The sequence below is a fragment of the Hemitrygon akajei genome, chromosome 6 (assembly GCF_048418815.1).
Source record: "Hemitrygon akajei chromosome 6, sHemAka1.3, whole genome shotgun sequence".
In the NCBI taxonomy this organism is placed as follows: Eukaryota; Metazoa; Chordata; class Chondrichthyes; order Myliobatiformes; family Dasyatidae; genus Hemitrygon; species Hemitrygon akajei.
In genome coordinates this window covers 63,770,099-63,789,520 of record NC_133129.1, presented here as the reverse complement: position 1 = coordinate 63,789,520, position 19,422 = coordinate 63,770,099, and the positions used below count along the sequence as shown (strand labels likewise).

Here is a 19,422-nt window from a genome sequence, read left to right as displayed (position 1 = left end):
AGGATTTCAGGAAAATCCTTTGACATACAGTCACTATTATATCACAGGAAAAGCAGGAGCCATTTTATTGTCAGAGAAATTCCACAAATATCTTCATAATGACTAGATCATCTGTTTTGGTAAGCATGAAGGAAACTCATAATGCTAATTCAATAACAAGGAAGGCAGGAGTCATTTCATAGCATCCTGGAGTAAGGGTGATACAGTGTTCAAGTCTTAGCTCAGAGACCAAATATTAAAATCTAAGGTTCTACTGTAATACTGACTTGTGGGTCTTCATATTGGTTTAAAGACATTAAATCTGTGGAATGTGAGACCTTGCGAAAACTGCACAAAGAACAGGAGGAGTTTGCACTGATACTCAAAACACTGTAGCTTGATTTCCCTCTGTAAGTTTCAAACTCAGCTCCTTATTGATCTATGGCAACATGGATACATATGCCAAGCACACCTCTAAAGCCAGTCTCTTAAAGGGACACCACACCACTATGCATGTAACAACCTTCCAGATGTAGGGGAGAGAGCTACTGAGTGGCTAGATGTTCCATTAATGGCCAGGGCTGGGAGAGTCTTCCCACAGATTTGAACAGACCAGTGAAGAAAACCCTCTCCTTCCTCATCTGCCCCATCAGACACTCACATGGATCCACCTATCATCTGCCCTTGCTCCACACCTTCCCTGCATCTTTCAATGCTGGTTATCTCCCCTCTATCTGCCAGTCCAGATGAAGGGTCTCAATCCGAAATATCGACTGTTCATTTCCCTCTTGACCTGCTGAATTCCTCGGGCTTTTTGTGTGTTGCTCCAGGTTCCAGCACCCGCAGTCTTTTGTGTCTCTGGTAAAGAAAACTGCCTGCAGAACGTACAACAGTACAGCAAAGTACAGGACCTTCGGCTCACAATGTCAGCCTAACGCTTCCCTCCCACGTAAACTTCCATTTTATTTCCATTTACTGTATGTGCTCACCTTGGAGACTCTTAAATGTCCCGAATGTATCTGCCTTTATCGCCACTTCTCGCAGTGCATTCTATACACTTACCACTCTGTGTAAAAAAAAAACTACCTCTGACTTTTCTCCAATCAGCATAAAAGTATCTCCTCTCTATTAGCCATTGCCAGTCTGGAATAAAGGAGTGAATCCTATCCAGTCTATGCCTCTTAATCATCTTAGACTTATCAAGTCTCATCCTCCTTTGATCCAAAGTGAAAAGCCCTTGCTCACATAACCTTTCTTCATAACACACGTTGTCTAAGCCATACAGCATCCTGGTAAATCTCTGCGTTCTCTCTGAAGTTTCCACATCCTTCCTACGATGAGGTGATCAGATCTGAACACAATACTCCTAGTGTGCTCTAACCAGGATTTTATGGAGCTACATTACCTCATGGCTCCTGAACTCAGTCTCCCCGACTAATGAAAATCAACACACCATACGCCTTCTTAAACACCCTTTCCATCAACTCATGCAGAAAGTTTGAGGGATCTATAGGCTTGCACCCCAAGATCCCTCTGTTCCTCAACACTGCTAAGAATCCTGCCATTAACTTTGTACTCTGCCAACAAGTTCCACCTTCTAAAGTGTATCACTTCACACTTTTCTGGATGAAACTCCATCTGCCGTGAATCCTAACCATGCCCCATTGTAACCTATGACAATTTTCTACACTACCAAAAGACCCCCAACCTTCATGTCATCTGCAAACCCATCCTTCCACTTTCACATCTAGGTTATTTATAAAACACTCAAGAGCAGGGGTCCCAGAACAAACATCTGTGGAACACCACAGATCTCCAGGCAGAATATGCTCCATTTACTACCACCACCTGCCTTCTGTAGGCAAGCCAATTCCAGAAAGGTTTCCCTGGATCCCATTCCTGAGAACTTCCTGAATGAGCCTACAATGGGGAACACCTTAATAAAATCCATATACAAAAGTTCAAAGATTCATTTTACTCTCAAAGTATGCACGTACAACTCTGACATTCATCTTCTCCCGATAGCCACGAAATACAGAAAAACCATGGGAGCCATTGAAAGAAAAGACATCAACTCCCCCCAGCACGAAAAAAGAGAAAGAAAAACTCACAAACCCCCCACACATCCTCTCTTGCACAAAAAGCTAACAGATCGCCCACATGGAAAAACGACAGCTGTAACATCAAAACCCCAACCACCCAACCCCCTCTCAGAAAAAAAACGATATTAACAAACCCCCAACCCTCTCCCTCACAGAAAAGAACTGCGACAATAGCATTAAACCCCCAGCCCCTCTCTCACACCCAAAAAACTAACAGATACACCACATCCACCACTATATCTTCAATTTGTTTTGCCACTTCGCTGAAAAAGGCAATCAGGCTCGTAAGGCATGACTTGTCTCTCATAAGGTCATGTTGACTAGCCCTGTTCAGACTATGCTTCTCCAAATCCTACCTCTAAGGACACTCTCCAATAGTTTGCCCACAAGTCTCACTGGTTTCTAATTCCCAGGATTATCTCTATCACCTTTCTTGAACAAAGGAATAACATTTGACACCCTCCAATCTTCTGATACTACTCCTATGGCCAGTGAGGACACAAAAGGTCATCACCAACGAGGCAGCAATCTCTCCCCTCACTTCCATGCAGCCCTGGGGAATTATCCATCTTAATGTTTTTCAAAAGGGGGATTAGTGTATTTGGGGATACCTGTGCTTGCACTGCCAGCTGCTGGGGGCTAAACGAAATGTAGATTAAGTCTTCTCTCCCTGAGTACAAGTTTGTGTGACCTTCCTTATGCAGCACTGAACAAACCAGTGAGAGACCTGGCAGAGATCAGCAGTAGCAACTTGGAACAATCCTGAGACTGAGGACTTGGGAGACACCATGACCATGGCTTCTAGTAACACAAGGCTCAGGTTGTCAGAAACCTCAGTGGAACATGCTGAATGTTGGCCCTTGTAACTGTAGAGTTTCATGAGGAATTTAGCAGAGAACTTGCTTGTTCTACAAGTAAATGAGAACTTATTTCCCCCAGAAGGAGGAAATTCTGTCTGTCACACTTCAGAGGAAACAAATTCACAACTCCTTGGCTGAGAGGCAAGAATGTGACTAACTGGTGAACATAAATAGGAGGACTATTATACTTTATAAGGCATTGGTCAGACTGTAGTTTAAGAGTATTGTGAGCAGTTTTAGTCCCCTTTTCTAAGAAAGGATTTGTTGGCATTGGAGAGGGTTCAGAGGAAGTTCATGAAAATGATCCCAGAAATGAAAGGGTTACTGTATGGAAGTATTTGATGATTCTGGGGCTGTACTCACTGGTGTTTAGAAGAATGGGGGTGGGGAGGAGGTCTCATTGAAACCTATTGACTATTTAAAGTGCATGTGCAGAGGATGTTTCCTACGGTGGGGCAATCTAGGACCAGAGGACACAGATTCAGAATACAAGGACATCCCTTTAGAACAGAGATGAGGAGGAAATTCTTTAACTAGAGGGTGATGAATCTGTTAAATTCATTGCCACAGATGGCTGTGGAGGCCAAGTAAATGGGTATATTTAAAGCGGAGCTTGATAGGTTTTTGATCAGTAAGGGTGTCAAAGTTTACAGGAAGAAGGCAGGAGAATGAGGTTGAGAGGGATGATAAAATCAGCAATGGTGGACTATATTCGATGGGCCAAATGGCCTTATTCTACTCTAGCTTCCCAGTGGGTGCACAAACACCATGATGTACTCTCAATGCCAATCAATCTTCAGTCAGAGTAATGACTTAAGATGTACAAGGAAACTCTTAGCCCAATCTCTCTGATGTGAGTCATTTAAAATAAAGATTGCCATCAGAAGGGTGTAAGCAGATTCCCTTTTACCATGTCAAAGAGCCTCATTGTCCTGGTCAATATACAGTATATATTATTCAGAGGCCTCTTCATTAGGCACAGGAATGGAACCCAGTATGGTCTTGTGCTGCAATAGCCCATCTACTTCAAGGTTTGACATGTGTGTTCAGAGATGATCTTCTGCACACCACTATTGTAACATATGGTTATTTGTGTTATGTCACCTTACTGTTTGAATCAGTCTGGCCCTTCTCCTCTGACTCGCCTCATTCACAAGGCACTTTTGCCCACAAAACTACTGCTCAATGACTTTTTTGTTCATTTTTCGCACTATCTTCTGTAGACTGTTGTGCTTGAAAACCCCCAGAAGATCAGCAGTTTCTGAGATACTCAAACAACCACGTGTGGCACCAACAATCATTCCACAAAGTCATTTAGATCACATTTCTTCCCCATACTGATATTTCTAATAATGCTTGCTCTGCATGCTTATATGCATTAAGTTGCTTCCATATAATTGACTGATTAGATATTTGCATTAACAAGGTATATGGGTGTATCTAATAAACTGCCCACTGAGTGTTTAGTATTCTGTACAGTGGCATGCAAAAGTTTGGGCACCCCGGTCAAAATTTCTGTTACTATGAATAGTTGAGTAGAAGATGAACCGATCTCCAAAAGTCATAAAATTAAAGATGAAACACTCTTTTCAACATTTTAAGCAAGATTAGTGTATTTTTTTTTGTTTTGTACAATTTTAGAGTGGGGGAAAAAAGGAAAGGAGCACCATGCAAAAGTTTGGGCTCTCAGGTAACTTTTACCAAGGTCTCAGACCTTAATTAGCTTGTTGGGCCTGTGGTTTGCTCAGTCATCATTAGGAAAGGCCAGGTGATGCAAATTTCAAAGCTTTATAAATACCCTGACTCCTCAAACCTTGTCCCAACATTCAGCAGCCATGGGCTCCTCTAAGCAGCTGCCTAGCACTCTGAAAATTAAAATAAATAATGCCCACAAAGCAGGAGAAGGCTATAAGAAGATAGCAGTGTTCTCAGGTAGCCGTTTCCTCAGCTTGTAATGGAATTAAAAAATGGCAGTTAACAGGAACAGTGGAGGTCAAGTTGAGGTCTGGAAGACCAAGAAAACTTTCCGAGACAACTGCTCATAGGATTGCTAGAAAGGCAAATCAAAACCCCCGTCTGACTGCAAAAGACCTTCAGGAAGATTTAGCAGACCCTGGAGTGGTGGTGCACTGTTCAACTGCGCAGTGACACCTGCACAAATACGACCTTCATGGAAGAGTCATCAGAAGAAAACCTTTCCTGTGTCCTCACCACAAAATTCAGCGTCAGAAGTTTGCAAAGGAACATCTAAACAAGCCTGATGCATTTTGGAAACAAGTCCTGTGGACTGATGAAGTTAAAATAGAACTTTTTGGCCACAATTAGCAAAGGTATGTTTGGAGAACAAAAAAGGGGTGCAGAATTTCATGAAAAGAACACCTCTCCAACTGTTAAGCACAGGGATGGATCGATCATGGCTTGTGTTGCAGCCAGTGGCACGGGGAACATTTCACTGGTAGAGGGAAGATTAAATACCAGCAAATTCTGGAAGCAAACATCACACCGTCTGTAAAAAAGCTAAAGATGAAAAGAGGATGGATTCTACAACAGGATAATGATCCTAAACACACCTCAAAATCCACAATGGACTACCTCAAGAGGCAAAAACTGAAGGTTTTGCTATGGCCCTTGCAGTCCCCTGACCTAAACATCATTGAAAATCTGTGGATGGACCTCAAAAGAGCAGTACATGCAAGACTGCCCAAGAATCTCACAGAACTAGAAGCCTTTTGCAAGGAAGAATGGGTGAAAATCCCCCAAAGAAGAATTGAAAGACTCTTAGCTGGCTACAGAAAGTGTTTACAAGCTGTGATACTTGCCAAAGGGGGTGTTACTAAGTACTGACCATGCAGGGTGCCCAAACTTTTGCTTTGGGCCCTTTTCCTTTATTGTTATTTTGAAACTGTAAAAGATGGTAATAAAAAAGTAATCTTGCTTAAAATATTAAAGAAATGTGTCATCTTTAACTTTATGCCTTTTGGAAATCAGGTCATCTTTTACTCGCTTAGCTATTCACAGTAACAGAAATTTTGACTGGGGTGCCCAAACTTTTGCATGCCACTGTATATTCTAATAGCAACAATGAACATCTTATAACTATCAAGTTGTTTACAGGAGCTCTCTGTAAAAAGGTTCCAGGTTTCCGACATTACACAGACAACAGTGCAAAAATGTTTCATTACAAAAACAAGAAAATCTGCATATGCTGGAAATCCAAAGCAACACACACAAAATGCTGGAGGAACTCAGCAGGTCAGACAGCATCTATGGAAATGAATAAACAGTTGGCTGTTTCATGCCGAGACCCTTCTCCAGGACAGTAAGTTTCATTAGTTGGAATGTATTTTGGGTCATTCCAAAAGGGGCACAGAAGGTACTAAATAAATGCACTTCCTTCTGTCCCAACTTCACGTGAAAACTGTTGAGATACCTTTCATTTATAGATCCTCAGTCCTTTGTTAATCTTAATCTTTTATATACAAAATTCAGTTTGTAGACGGTTCTGCAGGCAGCAAGTAAATTGTAAACCTCAAAACCACACTCAGCACAGGGCACATATAAGGGACGTTCGTGGCACCAGTCCAGTTATGCAGAATGCTGTGCACCAGCAAAAATAAATCAAGTTGCAGCAGTACCACACCTAATGATACAAAGAATTAAACAGGAGTAAGCCACCCAGCAGATCTGGAACATAGGAATTTGGCAAGTGCAATCAGAACAATTTAGTATCAAAATCATTACCAATTTGCATCTCTTAATAAGGGTATTATCATAACAACCCCAGAGAAGAAAACCACGTTTTGTGACAACAGGGCATGCCAAAGAGCTTTACGGCCAATTAACCCATAGTTGTACGTAAGAAACGTGGCAGCCAAATAGCAAACAGCAAGCTCTCGCAATTAATGGTTTGAATGATAGGCAAGGGATACATTTTGGTCAAGAAGCAAGGTTAATCATAAACAAGAGTAAATCTGCAGATGCTCGAAATCCAAGCAACACACACAAAATGCTGGAGAAACTCGTCAAGCCAGGCTGCATCTATGGAAAAGAGTAAAGTCTGCGTTTCCAGCCAAGACCCTTCAGCAGGACATTTGTGCTTCCTTCCAAACAATGCTCTTGAGACGAGAGCAAGTAAGGTTCAGTTTAAGTGCTTCAATCAAAAGACTGCCCCTCCAGCAGAACAGCACTCCTTCAGTACTGCAAAGGGCCGTCAACCGTATTTTACGCACACTGTCAGAGTGAGATTCCAGACCAAGAGGCTAGAGTGCAATTCAGTGGTGGCACTCAAACAGGAGAGCTTTTAGTTACACAAGTAATTAGCGTCGATTTTATGCTGCATTGCAATCAGAAGGTAGGAGCCTCTGTACAGTTGTAAAGTTCTGGCTGTGTTCACCCCTAAAAATGGAATAGACTTTGCACTGTGGAACCTCTCCTTCACACAGTACTGTGCAGAAGTCTTGGGCACATATATATAGATAGATAGATAGAGCTAGAGTGCCTGAGAGTTTTACACAGTACTGTAGTAAGTTTATGTATTGCACTGTTCTCCTGCTGCAGCAAAATTAAAAGCTAATTTCATGACATATGCAAGTGACGCTAATCTAGTTCTGATATGGATCACTACTTTGGGAGGAGGCAGGGAGAGGAGAATCATGGTTGGGAAAAGGGAAAGGGAGAGGAGGCATCAATAAACCAATTGTTTGGAATAAAAATTATCTTGCCTGGTGTCTTAGGGCTGGGTGTGTCTACACCCCACGTCATCCCCTGCCCCTGACACTCCTTCTCCGGCACATGTCTCACACCCCCTCCCACGGTGCCTCACTCCAACCATTCTAAACATCCTTCGCTCCTGCCAGGTTTACAATCACCCTCTGCTCCACGTTGACAAACCCTAGTTATATACAGCACATGTGCCCAAGACTTTTACACAGTACTGTACTATTGAATTGTATCACAACCACTAACTTCAAGCAACCAGAAAACAAATAATTTTGACTACAAGATCTGTGTTAACAATAACCCTGTACTGTAGGTTAAAAAGACCTAAAGCTGGAATAGCAGTAACAGCATAAATGGGGCTCAAGAAATCAAAAATATCTTAAAAATCAGCAGCAGTCACACTAATGTGGGGGTGGAGTGAGGAAAGGGAATTAAACTTGTTTAAATAGCACCCTTTGTGTTGTAATACACTTTTAAGTGTTGTTATCAAACAAAATTTGGCAAAACGTTTAAAACAATGCATACTAAGGCAGCTGATCAAAAATTTGCCCTTCAAATCGGATATATGGAAAGCTGGAGTGGGTGTGGGAAAACTCCAGAAGCTGTGCCCCAAAACAGCTAGACATGCCCATGATTCATATCCTCCAGAAAGAAAAACAGAAAGGTCATCAGGCAACAACAGTAGAGAGGAAAATGTACTTAATGTTTCAGCTAGAAAGTGCATGAAAGGCTACAGATCAGATGTAGGTAAATAGTATAAGTCAGAACAATGGTTCCTATGAACATGGTGGTCCAAACGGGGCCTGTTACTGTGTTGCACAACTCTACAACACTTCATAAGAAATCCAATGCAAAAGCTTAAATTCTAACTGCTTAAAATGTTAAGCATTAAATATTAAATCTTTTTCTTTACAAAGAAGCTCTCTGATCTGCCCTTTCCACCTTTTTTAAATATTTTATTTCAATTTCCTATCAGCTGCAGGATTTTATTTGTGAACTAAAATCTGTAATACTCATAAGGAGGACCACAGGGATATTTTAGTCACATAGTGTAATCAGTAGCATTTTCATGTGAATTATGTCTTAACCCGGTAGCTATAGCCATCCCAGGCTGTTCAATATGCACTGCAAAGGAAACATCAACTATGACATGGCAGGGAGAGGAAGGATCTTTGCCTCGAAGAGGCATGAAATCATGTGGTGAAGGCAGAAGCCACAGGGCTAATCAACTTTTTATTGGAGCAGGACAGAGGACTCTGGCAAGCTGCCGTTGGTGGCCTATGTCCCAGTAGGAGCGATGGGCTTAAGAAGAAAGTTTACTCCCCCTTATTCGACGCTGCCTGACTCTGCTATGCACTTCCTTTCTTCCCCTTTACTTTCTTCACATACTCTCTGTTCATTTACTTTCAATTTCGTACAAACTTCACATTTGTGTTGGGGAGCGGGTTGTTTAAGAGAACGAAAGGGGCACAAAAGGGGGCAATTTATCAAACAGCAGCTTCTACCTCGCCTACCCTAGTGGTGGGTGCGCTGTCCAATGACGTCAGTCCTTTCTCTCCCCCACTTCCTTTAATGCTAAGAACACGACGACATTAGCAGAATGGATACATTTCGCTCCAGGGATACTTTGGCGGCGCTTTTGAAGGTTCCATTTCGGAACGTGATGTAGCAAAAGAGCCAGCGGTGCGTTCCGGCAGTAATTGGTGGTGGGGGCGAAATTGATCAGTGCCCGGATTACAACGTAGCGCCAGTCGTTCGCCTGTTTCAAAAGGCACCTGGAGCCGAGTTGCCTCGGCAGACAGTTCCAGACCGGCTCAAGAGCGCAAAGACAAGCATTTTCGCCACAACAGCAACGCATAAATTGTTCTAAAGCTATACATCTCCTTCTCTTCTAACAAGACACACTGGATTCCAGGAAACCTCTGCAGAAGTAATTTGTTGATATACCTTTTTTTAAAAAAAAAGATTATATATAAATGATCGTCTTTAAAGTGCTGCTCGGTTAGAAAACGTGCCACCAACATGGCGAACTCTCGCAAGTATCGAGCTGGAGGATCTTTCACCCAACACCCACCTACCCACCCACATCGGGTCATTTCGCAAACCGAATCTTCGGCCAAAAAGAAAGAAATTAATGACAGCCCTCGAGTTAGCTCTGAAGTCGGATTTCGGTGAAGATAAATTTCCTCCCCGAGCCAAACACCTTCGGAAAACCAATAACGCGCGTGCCGGGAAGCATCCGAACCGTGTTCCTTATCCCCAAAGGAAACGATACAATTCTTCCTCGCGCCCCCTCCAAAAAGTTTACTGAATATATTTATCTTTTGCAAGTTAATTTGACTCAAATTGGTTAAACCAAATCATAAACTTGTCGCCATCCCTACAGTCGCGCGATATCGGATTGTAGCACATTATCCCTACGTAAACACAAATCGAAGCTGCATATTTAATATTTGACCCTTGTCACAAACATCAAAAAGAGTGAGGGTGTCTACGTGGTGATCGTAAGTAAGATTGATAGTGTAATTTGATCCAGAAAATGCACCAGAGACCACTGTCTTGCCAAATAAATAAAATAAAAATATAACTCCATGGAGATTAACCCCCTCCCCATGCTCTCTTTAAAAGGGCGCCTTGACTGTATGTTACAAATATGGCTTCCAGTGCCTTACAAAAAAAATCCAGGGAGAGAGACGATGTCTCCTTCATCCCTCCACGTCCTGAAAGGAGATACGCCCCCCACTACAGCAGAAAGTTCCCATTAATTCTGCGCCTCCAAAAACAAAACCAGCTTTCAAACAGTTAAATTGCAACAGCAGCAACTCTCCGCCTCACTCTTTCGATACTTTTATATAAATTTATATATACACCATATAATATATATACACCAATGTATATTTTGTTTAAAATCTTCCCTCCTCCTTCATAAACTCGCTTCTCTAAATTTATAGTCCCACTACAAAAGAAATGAAATGTAAACCATGTGGTCACCAAAGGGTCACGACTACCTTAATATTGTTAAAGTAACGCCAACAAAACTAACACCCAAAAAAATGTTAGTTACAAAATTACAGTGAGGTAGAGGGAGGGAGCTTACATCAGACGGCGTTCTGTTCCGCAGTTCCAAATGGATTCTCTTTTTCATGTCCATTTTTTTTATTTTAAATAGTCTAAGATGATGAATTTGTTAATCCAAACAAGAAGTCAGTCTTGACGATCTACACTCAGTGTGTCGGTAATGTGAGCAAACGCCAGTTTCTCTGCCCGCGCCAACCAGCAAGCAGTGCTTAGATCGAGCGAGAGCACCATGGGTGGAAAGGGAAACAGATACTCACTGCTGCCTCCACTGGTGGGTAACAGGCACAGCTGCCACATCTCGGACTGTTAAAGGAGCATGCCCTTCTGAAAGCCAGCCACAGCATTAAAAGTTAATGCTGCAATAACATGCTCTTCGGTATCAAATCCCGCCAATATCTTTAAACATGGTTTTATATCCTTGCCAACTTTATAGGGTCGGGATTAGGAAGAGTTATCACGGTCCAAAACTGGTTTTATTTTGCACCCCTTTGGTTTATTCGCAATTCCGCTTCGCGATCGTGTAAACTGCATCCTACTCATCTAAATTTACATCTTTAACCACTTATTCTCCTACGACAAAAATAAGTATTTTAAAATAAGAAAGAGCAGCATTTCTGTTGCAACTTCCACGTCCCAGAGTTCGTTATAACCAATGAAGTAGGTTTGAAGGGCACTAGGGCAGTCACTGTTGCAACGTGGGGTCAATTAATTATTCTCACAAGCTAGGTGGTAATGACCTTGATAACTGTGGATGGAGAGGTAAATACTGGACAGGGAGGAATCTTCTATCTAAAATATCACCACTGGATCTGTTAATGTTAACCTGTTATCCTTAAGATGGAATCTCCAAAAACAGAATACCTCCTTGTCATGAGTGTCAGCCTAAATTGTTGAGTTCAGATCTCTGGAACAAACCACATATAATCAACCTTACCCAGTTAATAGGAGATCAACCTCTAAACCACTACAACTATATTCCACTCTGTTTCAACCACAAAGCTGATAGATACTCCTCAGCAAGTACATTTTGGAAGAAAGATATTAATTGGCAGTGCCCTCATCTCAGACATGGAACACTACCTACAGCTCTCAGTGTCAGGTAGGATATCTTGCCCAATAGGTCAGAGGAGGAATTTTAGTTTAAGTTAAACTGAAATAAGGCTAAAGTCCTCAAATATGGCATGGAATGATAAAGGAGATTTAGTGTTGGTCCAGATGGGAGTCCTTGTGCAGGGTTCCCTAAAGGTTAACTTACTTGCAGGTCGAGTCAGTGGTGAGGAAGGCCGTTGCAATGTTAGCATTCATTTCTAGAGGATTAGAATAGAGAAGCAAGGAAGTAACGTTGAGGATTTATAAAGCACTGGTGAGGCCTCACTTGGAGTATTGTGAGCAGTTTTTGGGCCCCTTATCTTAGAAAGGATGTGCTGAAACTGCAGGTTCATGCAGGATTGAATGGTTTGTCATATGAAGAATGTTTGATGGCTCTGAGCCTGCTTTCACAGGAACTCAGAAGAATGAGAGGTGACCTCATTGAAACCTGGTTAAGGCCTCAGTGGAGTGGATGTGGAGATGATGTTTCCCATGATGGGAGTGTCTAGGACCAGAGGACACAGCCAGGAATAGAGGGGTGTCCTTTTAGAACGGAGCTAAGGAGAAATTTCTTTAGCCAGAGAGTGGTGAATCTGTGGAATTCTTTGTCACAGGCAGTTCTGGAGGCCAAGTCTTTATGTATCATTAGGACAGTAGTTGATAGATTCTGGATTGGTCAGGTCATGAAGGGATACATGGAGAATGCAGGTGATTGGGGCTGAAAGTTAAAATGGATCAGCCATGATGAAGTGGTGGAGCAGACTCGATGGGCCAAGTGGCCTAATTCTGCTCCTATATCTTATGGCCTTATGGTTTAAAATACATTCCCCCCTTCCCCCAATTAATTGCACAGAATCTTGGTTGCCTAAGAATCACACTTGACTACTTTAGATACTACACTCTTGCAAATAAGAGCTAAATCTGTTGTCCAACCTTAAAGCCAGTGAACTGGACAGACTAGAGCTCTGCATTTTATTTATTTTTTGTAACATGAGTAACAATTGCAGGGTTGAAATGTAGTTTTGGTAGGTCACATGTGAATGTCACTTACAAGTGAGAGTATTTGCAAATTTGTGCATGTGGGAGCCAATGCAAAAAAGGCAAAATGTCTTTTCTGTAAGAGGAAAGATTCTTGTTTTCCTTTCCTTTTCAATGTCAGCCAACCCTAGTAAGAGTTGACGCAAAATAAGACAATCTCACTTCATTCACCACTGACCTTCTAACTTTACAGATGTGACATTTCCAAGGCTCCAAAGGTTAACAATGCTTCCTGTTACAGATTGCTTGATCTATACCTTTACCACTAATCTTCAGTTTATATTTAACATCATTGCACAGGAAACAGAGGCCAGAGGAGACCATTCAGCCCTTCATGCATGTTCTGACATTCTTTAAGATCAGAGCTCATTGTTTTACCTCAGTGTCACTTTCCTGTGCTAAACCCTTGGTCCTTCAATCTCCTCTTTCTTTAATATACCTATCCACTGAGCTTCCATCACCCTGTTGGATAGAGAATTCCAAAATTTCACCATTCCTTGGTTTAAGAATTTTCTTCTCATACCTATCTTCAGTAGAGGATAGACTATGTCCCATTGTTCTTAACACTACAGCCAGGTGAGATGTCTCTTGTTCTAATTAAAATCCATGATTCTTTTGAATGTTCTTTTAATATACAGTACTACATCCATATAGTATTTACAAAGTCAACATTTTTTAATCACCATTGCCTGGTTTTCTAAGAAAGTTCATTCATTTTGCATTGAGAACCTTTTTGCAAGCTCAAGGCATGCTTTTTCATTGGTAAACATTGACAGAACTGGAACAAATAGAATTCTATCAGTTAAAGATAAGAAAGACTGAGAATCTAACTTGTTCTCTGTGCTGTGTATAGCAACAAGGAGTAGAGACATAAATATATTTTATATAGGCAATGTTGGAAAATGCATGGCCATGCACTTTGGTGGCAGAAGTAAATGTGCAGACTGTTTTCTAAATGGGGAGAAAATCCAAAACTCTAAGATGCAAAGGGACTTGGGAGTCCCTGTGCAGAACACCCTGAAGGTTAACTTGTAAGCTTAGTCGATGGTGAGGAAGGTAGATGCAATGTTTACATTCATTTCAAGATGTCCAGAAAACAAGAGCAGGGATGTGATGCTGAGGCTTTATAAGGCACTGGTAAGGCCTCACCTTGAATATTATGAACAGTTTTGGGCTCCTCATCTTAGAAAAGATGTGCTGGCATTGGAGAGAGTCCAAAGGCAGTTCACAAGGATGATTCTGGGAATGAAAGTGATATCATACAAGGAACGTTTGATAGCTCTGGGTCTGTACTCGCTGGAATTTAGAAGGATGAGAGGGGAATCTCATTGAAACCTTTCGAATGCTGAAAGATCTAGACAGAGCAGATGTGGAAAGGATGTTTCCCATGGTGGGGGAGTCTAGGACAAGAGTGCACAGCCTCAGGCTAGAGGGGCATCCATTTAAAACAGAGATGGAGAGAAATTTCTTTAGCCAGAGGATGGTGAATTTTGGAATTTGTTACCACAGGCAGCTGTGGAGGCCAGGTTGTTGGTGTATTTAAGGCAGAGTTTTTGATTGTACATGGCATCAAAGATTATGGGGAGAAAGCCGGGGAGTGAGGTTAAGGAGGGGGAAAAGGGATCAGCCATGATTGAATGGCAGAGAAGAATCGATGGGCCAAATGGCCTAAGTCTGCTCCTATGTCTTATGGTCTTATTATATTAATTAAAGATATCTGTCCGTTTTTGAAATACATTCTTCTGATTCCTGTTGCCGTGCTTCCTCTATTTATATGTAGAGCAGAATGTGCTTGATGTAAATATTTATATAGATGACAGCAATGTTGTTCCTTGATCAAGTAACAAGGAATATGTTACTGAAACATAGACCCGGCTCCATCAATGCTGGAAGAAGGGATTTCAGCTGCAAGGTTAGATTAGAGAAGTGGTTTCCTTTGGATGATTGATCGAGGGGAACTTTGACAAAGGTGCAAAAGATCACAATGGCTTTAGGCAAGAAAAATAGAGCAAAGCTAGTCTCAATAATATGAGAAATAGTTGTACAATAGGATAAAAATAATGCTGGTTGTGAGGATTTATTTTACCAAGAGGGGTGATAAAGGATGGCTGAAACAGTCAATGTGTGCTTTAAAGGAAAATAACTTACAGGGAAAGGATAAGGAAATAGGGTTGATTAGATTGCTCTACAAAGACAAACTCAATAGGGTGAATAGCTGCCTTCAATGTGTAACAATTTTATGAAGCATGACATTGCTTATTGTAATGAACCCAACCAAGAACTGGCAACACTTCCTTAACTGCACAGTCGCTTTGATTACTGATTCCAATCCTTTTCCCAGTTGGCCATGAGTAGGAGTCTACTACTCTACCAATAAAACTCTTAAGCTATTCGTTCACAAATTTCAGCGGCCCAGCCCTACATTGTTTTAGTAATTGTTGTCAGATAATTTGCTACAAATTCAACTGCCTTTATTTCCAAGGCTTTCAGGAAAATTAATATATTAATTTTGTGGTGGATTAATTGATTTAATTCACTTTTAATTACTGATGAAATAAGCACTGGTTCCAAAACAAAATAGTTAGCTTCATTGTGTCTAATGACAATCATAATCCTAATGAATTGATCATTTTAAATACCTTGATAGTAAATGTAATTTTTATTTTTAAAAATATTAAAAAAATACATTCATACAATTAGGAAACTTATTACTAATCATTTTAAAGGGAAAAACATTTAATCATTTTGACAATTTTTAATGTACAAACATATCAATATGGTTACAAGTTCATTTCCCTGTATTTCCACTGTGGCTTACTGAATCATATGGGAAAACGGCAGTGGTAATATTCAATTAATATTTGGAGCTGAAAAGATCCTAATGCTCACTTAGAAGTATTTAGAATTTTTCTTTTCATTTTCTATGAAAATGTTTAATTATCTTAATTATTCTTTCACTTCAGCCCACTCACCATCTGTTCTTTCCACCTGCGGGGAGAGACTCAGGGCCATGTAAACACTAACATGGCTACAGTTAGAACAGCTAGCAGTGCTACAAAAAAAACTACAACCATCAGCATTATGCTGACTTAATAATTAGCATGAGGGGTGCAGTATAAGAGTGAACAATATCTTTCTTCCCTAGGGAAGGTAACATATCACCATAAAAGACTTGACCCACACATGGTAACCTCTTTAAAGGTAAGTACAACACAAGTTGATTGCAGATTCATTCAGAACCAAAATAAAGTTCAGTAATTTCAAAGCAAACAAGTTAACATTTGACAGTGAATCTAATTGGACCTGCAAATATTTTATAATTTTATTAAGCCTCATAAAATGATTTTTAAATAGTTGGTACAATAACCAGTTACAATTGACAAATTGTACAAATCTCTCAGCATGTATTGTTCAGGGTTGAGGGGGGTGGAATACACCACTTTATTATAATGAAAAATAATTGCTTAAGAGAACATGATGTAGTGTGAATTTAACGTGCATGACTAAACTGCAGGTTCCGTACATTTGGAGTGAATGGGTTGATGATGCTTGATGCCATTTCCCTGCAATTAGAATTATCAAGGTGAACTAGGCTTTCCCACCATTTGTAAGGAGGTGCACGATTATTTCGATTGCTATGGGAATGGTGAATTAGAGGAATGCAGAATTTCCTGTGCAACGTTAAGCTGAAGGAGTTTATAATGTTAGAAAGGGAAAAGGCCTTTACTTGATGTGATTTCACACCGGAGTTGTTGACTGGGACAAATTTAATCCAACAAGACCTGAGTTAGTGGATGGGTAGGGGTGTGGTAAAGGTCCCACAGTTTCGGATGACCTGCAGTTTAGAGGTTAGAGTTTAGCGGTCAAAAGGAAAAAAAAAACCTGACATCGTTGAATGGTGCCGACAAAGGCGTGAATGTGGATTTTTAGGGCAATAATTAACAACGTTAAGAAAATGACCTACTTTCCCCAAAGCTCCTGCAGCCGCCATCTCCTGGTGCATACACAGAAATGCACACGTTGCTCGCCCGGACCAGCAACCTTGAGTGTCTCGAAGCCCTTCCCGCACAAACAGCATGTTTTTTTTGGTGTGACCACTCCAGGAACCAGGGTAATCAGTTAAAATCCAGCACTTATATTAAGGTTTATAAAACAAATTAATCGAACAGAAAACGCTTCCTCGAACATTTTAAATACTTATTTAATAACCCATCGCACTTGCACGTTAGCAAAGTAGCGAACTACATAGTTTATTACAGTGAAATATCGCAAACATCGGATTGGTAAATAATTTTATAGATGGCTAAATATGTGCACTCAATGAAATTCAGTCCTGGGTAAAGTCCGTGAATGGACAGGGTAAACATCTTTAATTTTAAAGTAACATGCCTTCAATCGATGTGCAGCATAATATCCCGCCCAGTGACGGACGAAGAAAACTGCCATAACGATAAAACAGCAGACCCACCCCCTCCACCTTCGAACTGCCCTTTTCTTACTAAAGCTACTATCGTTAGAAAGTATGATCCCAGTTCTACAAACAAGGAAATATGGATGCTCTTTCGGGCGGAGGGGAAGACTCCATTAATTATGCAGGTCATACAGATTACTTGAAAGGATGTTGTTTTCAACCATCTCAGGGGAGGTTTGTTTGTTCCGCTCCTTTTCTTAACTAGACAAATTATTAGCATGGAATTGAACTAAAGGTCCCCGCCCACCGAAATCCACATGTGATGTTTTATGTCATTTATGGAAAATTAACACAGTTGTGTAATGAATGATATTGATTCTGACTAGGTTTGCATCAGTGGACAAAATCTAATATAAATCCACGCACTCAACGATAAAAAAAAATCTCTACTACTTTTCCGCTGTAATACGATGAGTTCAGCCGATACAAATCGTTTGCAGTATTTGGAAAATGTTCAATTTTGGTCTGTAAACATTTATTTTAATAAATGAGTTGGGTTACAAAAGAAAACGTAGATTTGAAGAGGAAATACACGCCGGTTAAGGCAGAACGCCTAATGCCTGTCAATCACAAGCACATGACCATCACGCGCCATTTTGCAGAATTTTATTAGCATGCACAATATCTATCATATATACCGTTTCAACTGATGCATACGAAAATAGACTGCACGAATCATACGTTAATCTATTTAGAAAATAAAATATTTTAATATAAATTGTTACGAATACCAGTGCACCATGAATCAAATAAAATCGATTTTTGTATCTCCTTGCGATCATTGCATGTGAACCACAGCCTTCTGTAACAAGCGTATCGCCAGGCTTTGGCCATTAGGTATTCCGTTTCGCAAACCATTTCTTCTCCGTGTTTTTTTTTGCTGCATGGTGCGTTTTTTAAAAAATCTCCTCGTTTGGCCGGTGCACACTTCGTGTAACAATGTTATTCTACGGCTTTGCAAATAAACAATCAACAGATCTCATCTCGCTTTCCCTTGCCGACTGCCATGTTTTGCAGCCGCTCTGCAGTGCTTGCGTTCTCGCTCTTTCACTATGCAAATACAATCGTCAGCAATCCTTCGAGCGAACTCCCTCTAGGGTAGGCGATAGTACTGGCATGACAAAATTTATGAAGGGCAAAAGAGGAACTTGGCCTTCTTCGGGAGGAGACTGTAATTGGCTGGTTTATCTGAAGATTGGATTGCTACAAGATCATTAACGTTTATTTAAAATCCCACATTAAAGAACGCCTCTCTCCGTTTCACTAAAGTGGGTTTATTGTTAACTGGCGTTGCGGATTTTCGGCAGTTTGAGGGTTTGAGATGAACGTCAGAACGTATGATATCTAGGCTGATACTCTGTTTAGTACTTTGGAAGTACAGTACTGTATACTTTTTTGTGAACAATGACCGACTTCTATGAACGATAGGATCCGTCCAGCCTTCTCCACTGTTTAGTCAGATCCAATCTTGGCTTCAGCACCTTTTTCCCACTGCCTCTCCCCCTCAGAGTTTAAATTGTTTGTCAGTCCTCCAGCTGAATATTTTCAGTAATTGCCTGTACAGTTAACTCCAAAGACTCATAACCCTCTGAGAGAAAAGTCACCCTCATTTCAGTCTTAAACAATGGACCCTATTTCTACAGGGGGGTGTCACGACAAGAGCTACTGCCTCACAGAGCCAGAGATCTGGCTGGGTACAAAACCAACCTTGGGTTCTTGTCCATGTGGCATTTGCAGGGTGTCTCTGCGACTGTGTGTTCCGCTTTCCTTCCACGTCCCAAAGATGTAAAGATTATTGTTAGATTAATTGCCCACTGTAAATTGCTCCTAGCGTGTAGACAACTGATAGAATCCGGCGGGTGGGGTGGAATACGGAAATGTGGATTAATATAGGATTGGTGTACAATTCCTGCCCGGATTCCTGAGAGCTGTTTGTAACTCCAGCAGTTCGCCACAAACCGCGTTCCCACACAGAAGATGCAGCTAGCAAATCCATCCTGGATGGAGCAAATAACAAAACTGCTAGAAGAATGTGGCAGGTCAGGCAGCATTTGTGGAAGAAAATGGACAGTCAGCAGTTTGGGGT

General features: G+C 41.0%; 1 protein-coding gene across 3 annotated transcripts in view; it reads right to left on the bottom strand.

The window, feature by feature from the left end:
* anp32b (acidic (leucine-rich) nuclear phosphoprotein 32 family, member B) overlaps positions 1-19,082 on the bottom strand; it is a 61,448-nt gene extending 42,366 nt beyond the window's left edge. The window contains exon 1 of one of the 3 annotated variants that reach the window (XM_073048470.1): positions 19,044-19,082. In XM_073048470.1, coding sequence (XP_072904571.1) covers positions 19,044-19,067 — 24 coding nt within the window. In that variant the 5' untranslated portion in view covers positions 19,068-19,082. Of the gene's footprint in view, positions 1-10,757; positions 10,961-18,067; positions 18,401-19,043 lie in introns of those variants that run through there. The other 2 variants (XM_073048469.1, XM_073048468.1) reach the window with 2 other exon arrangements.
* Positions 19,083-19,422: the final 340 nt, after the last annotated feature.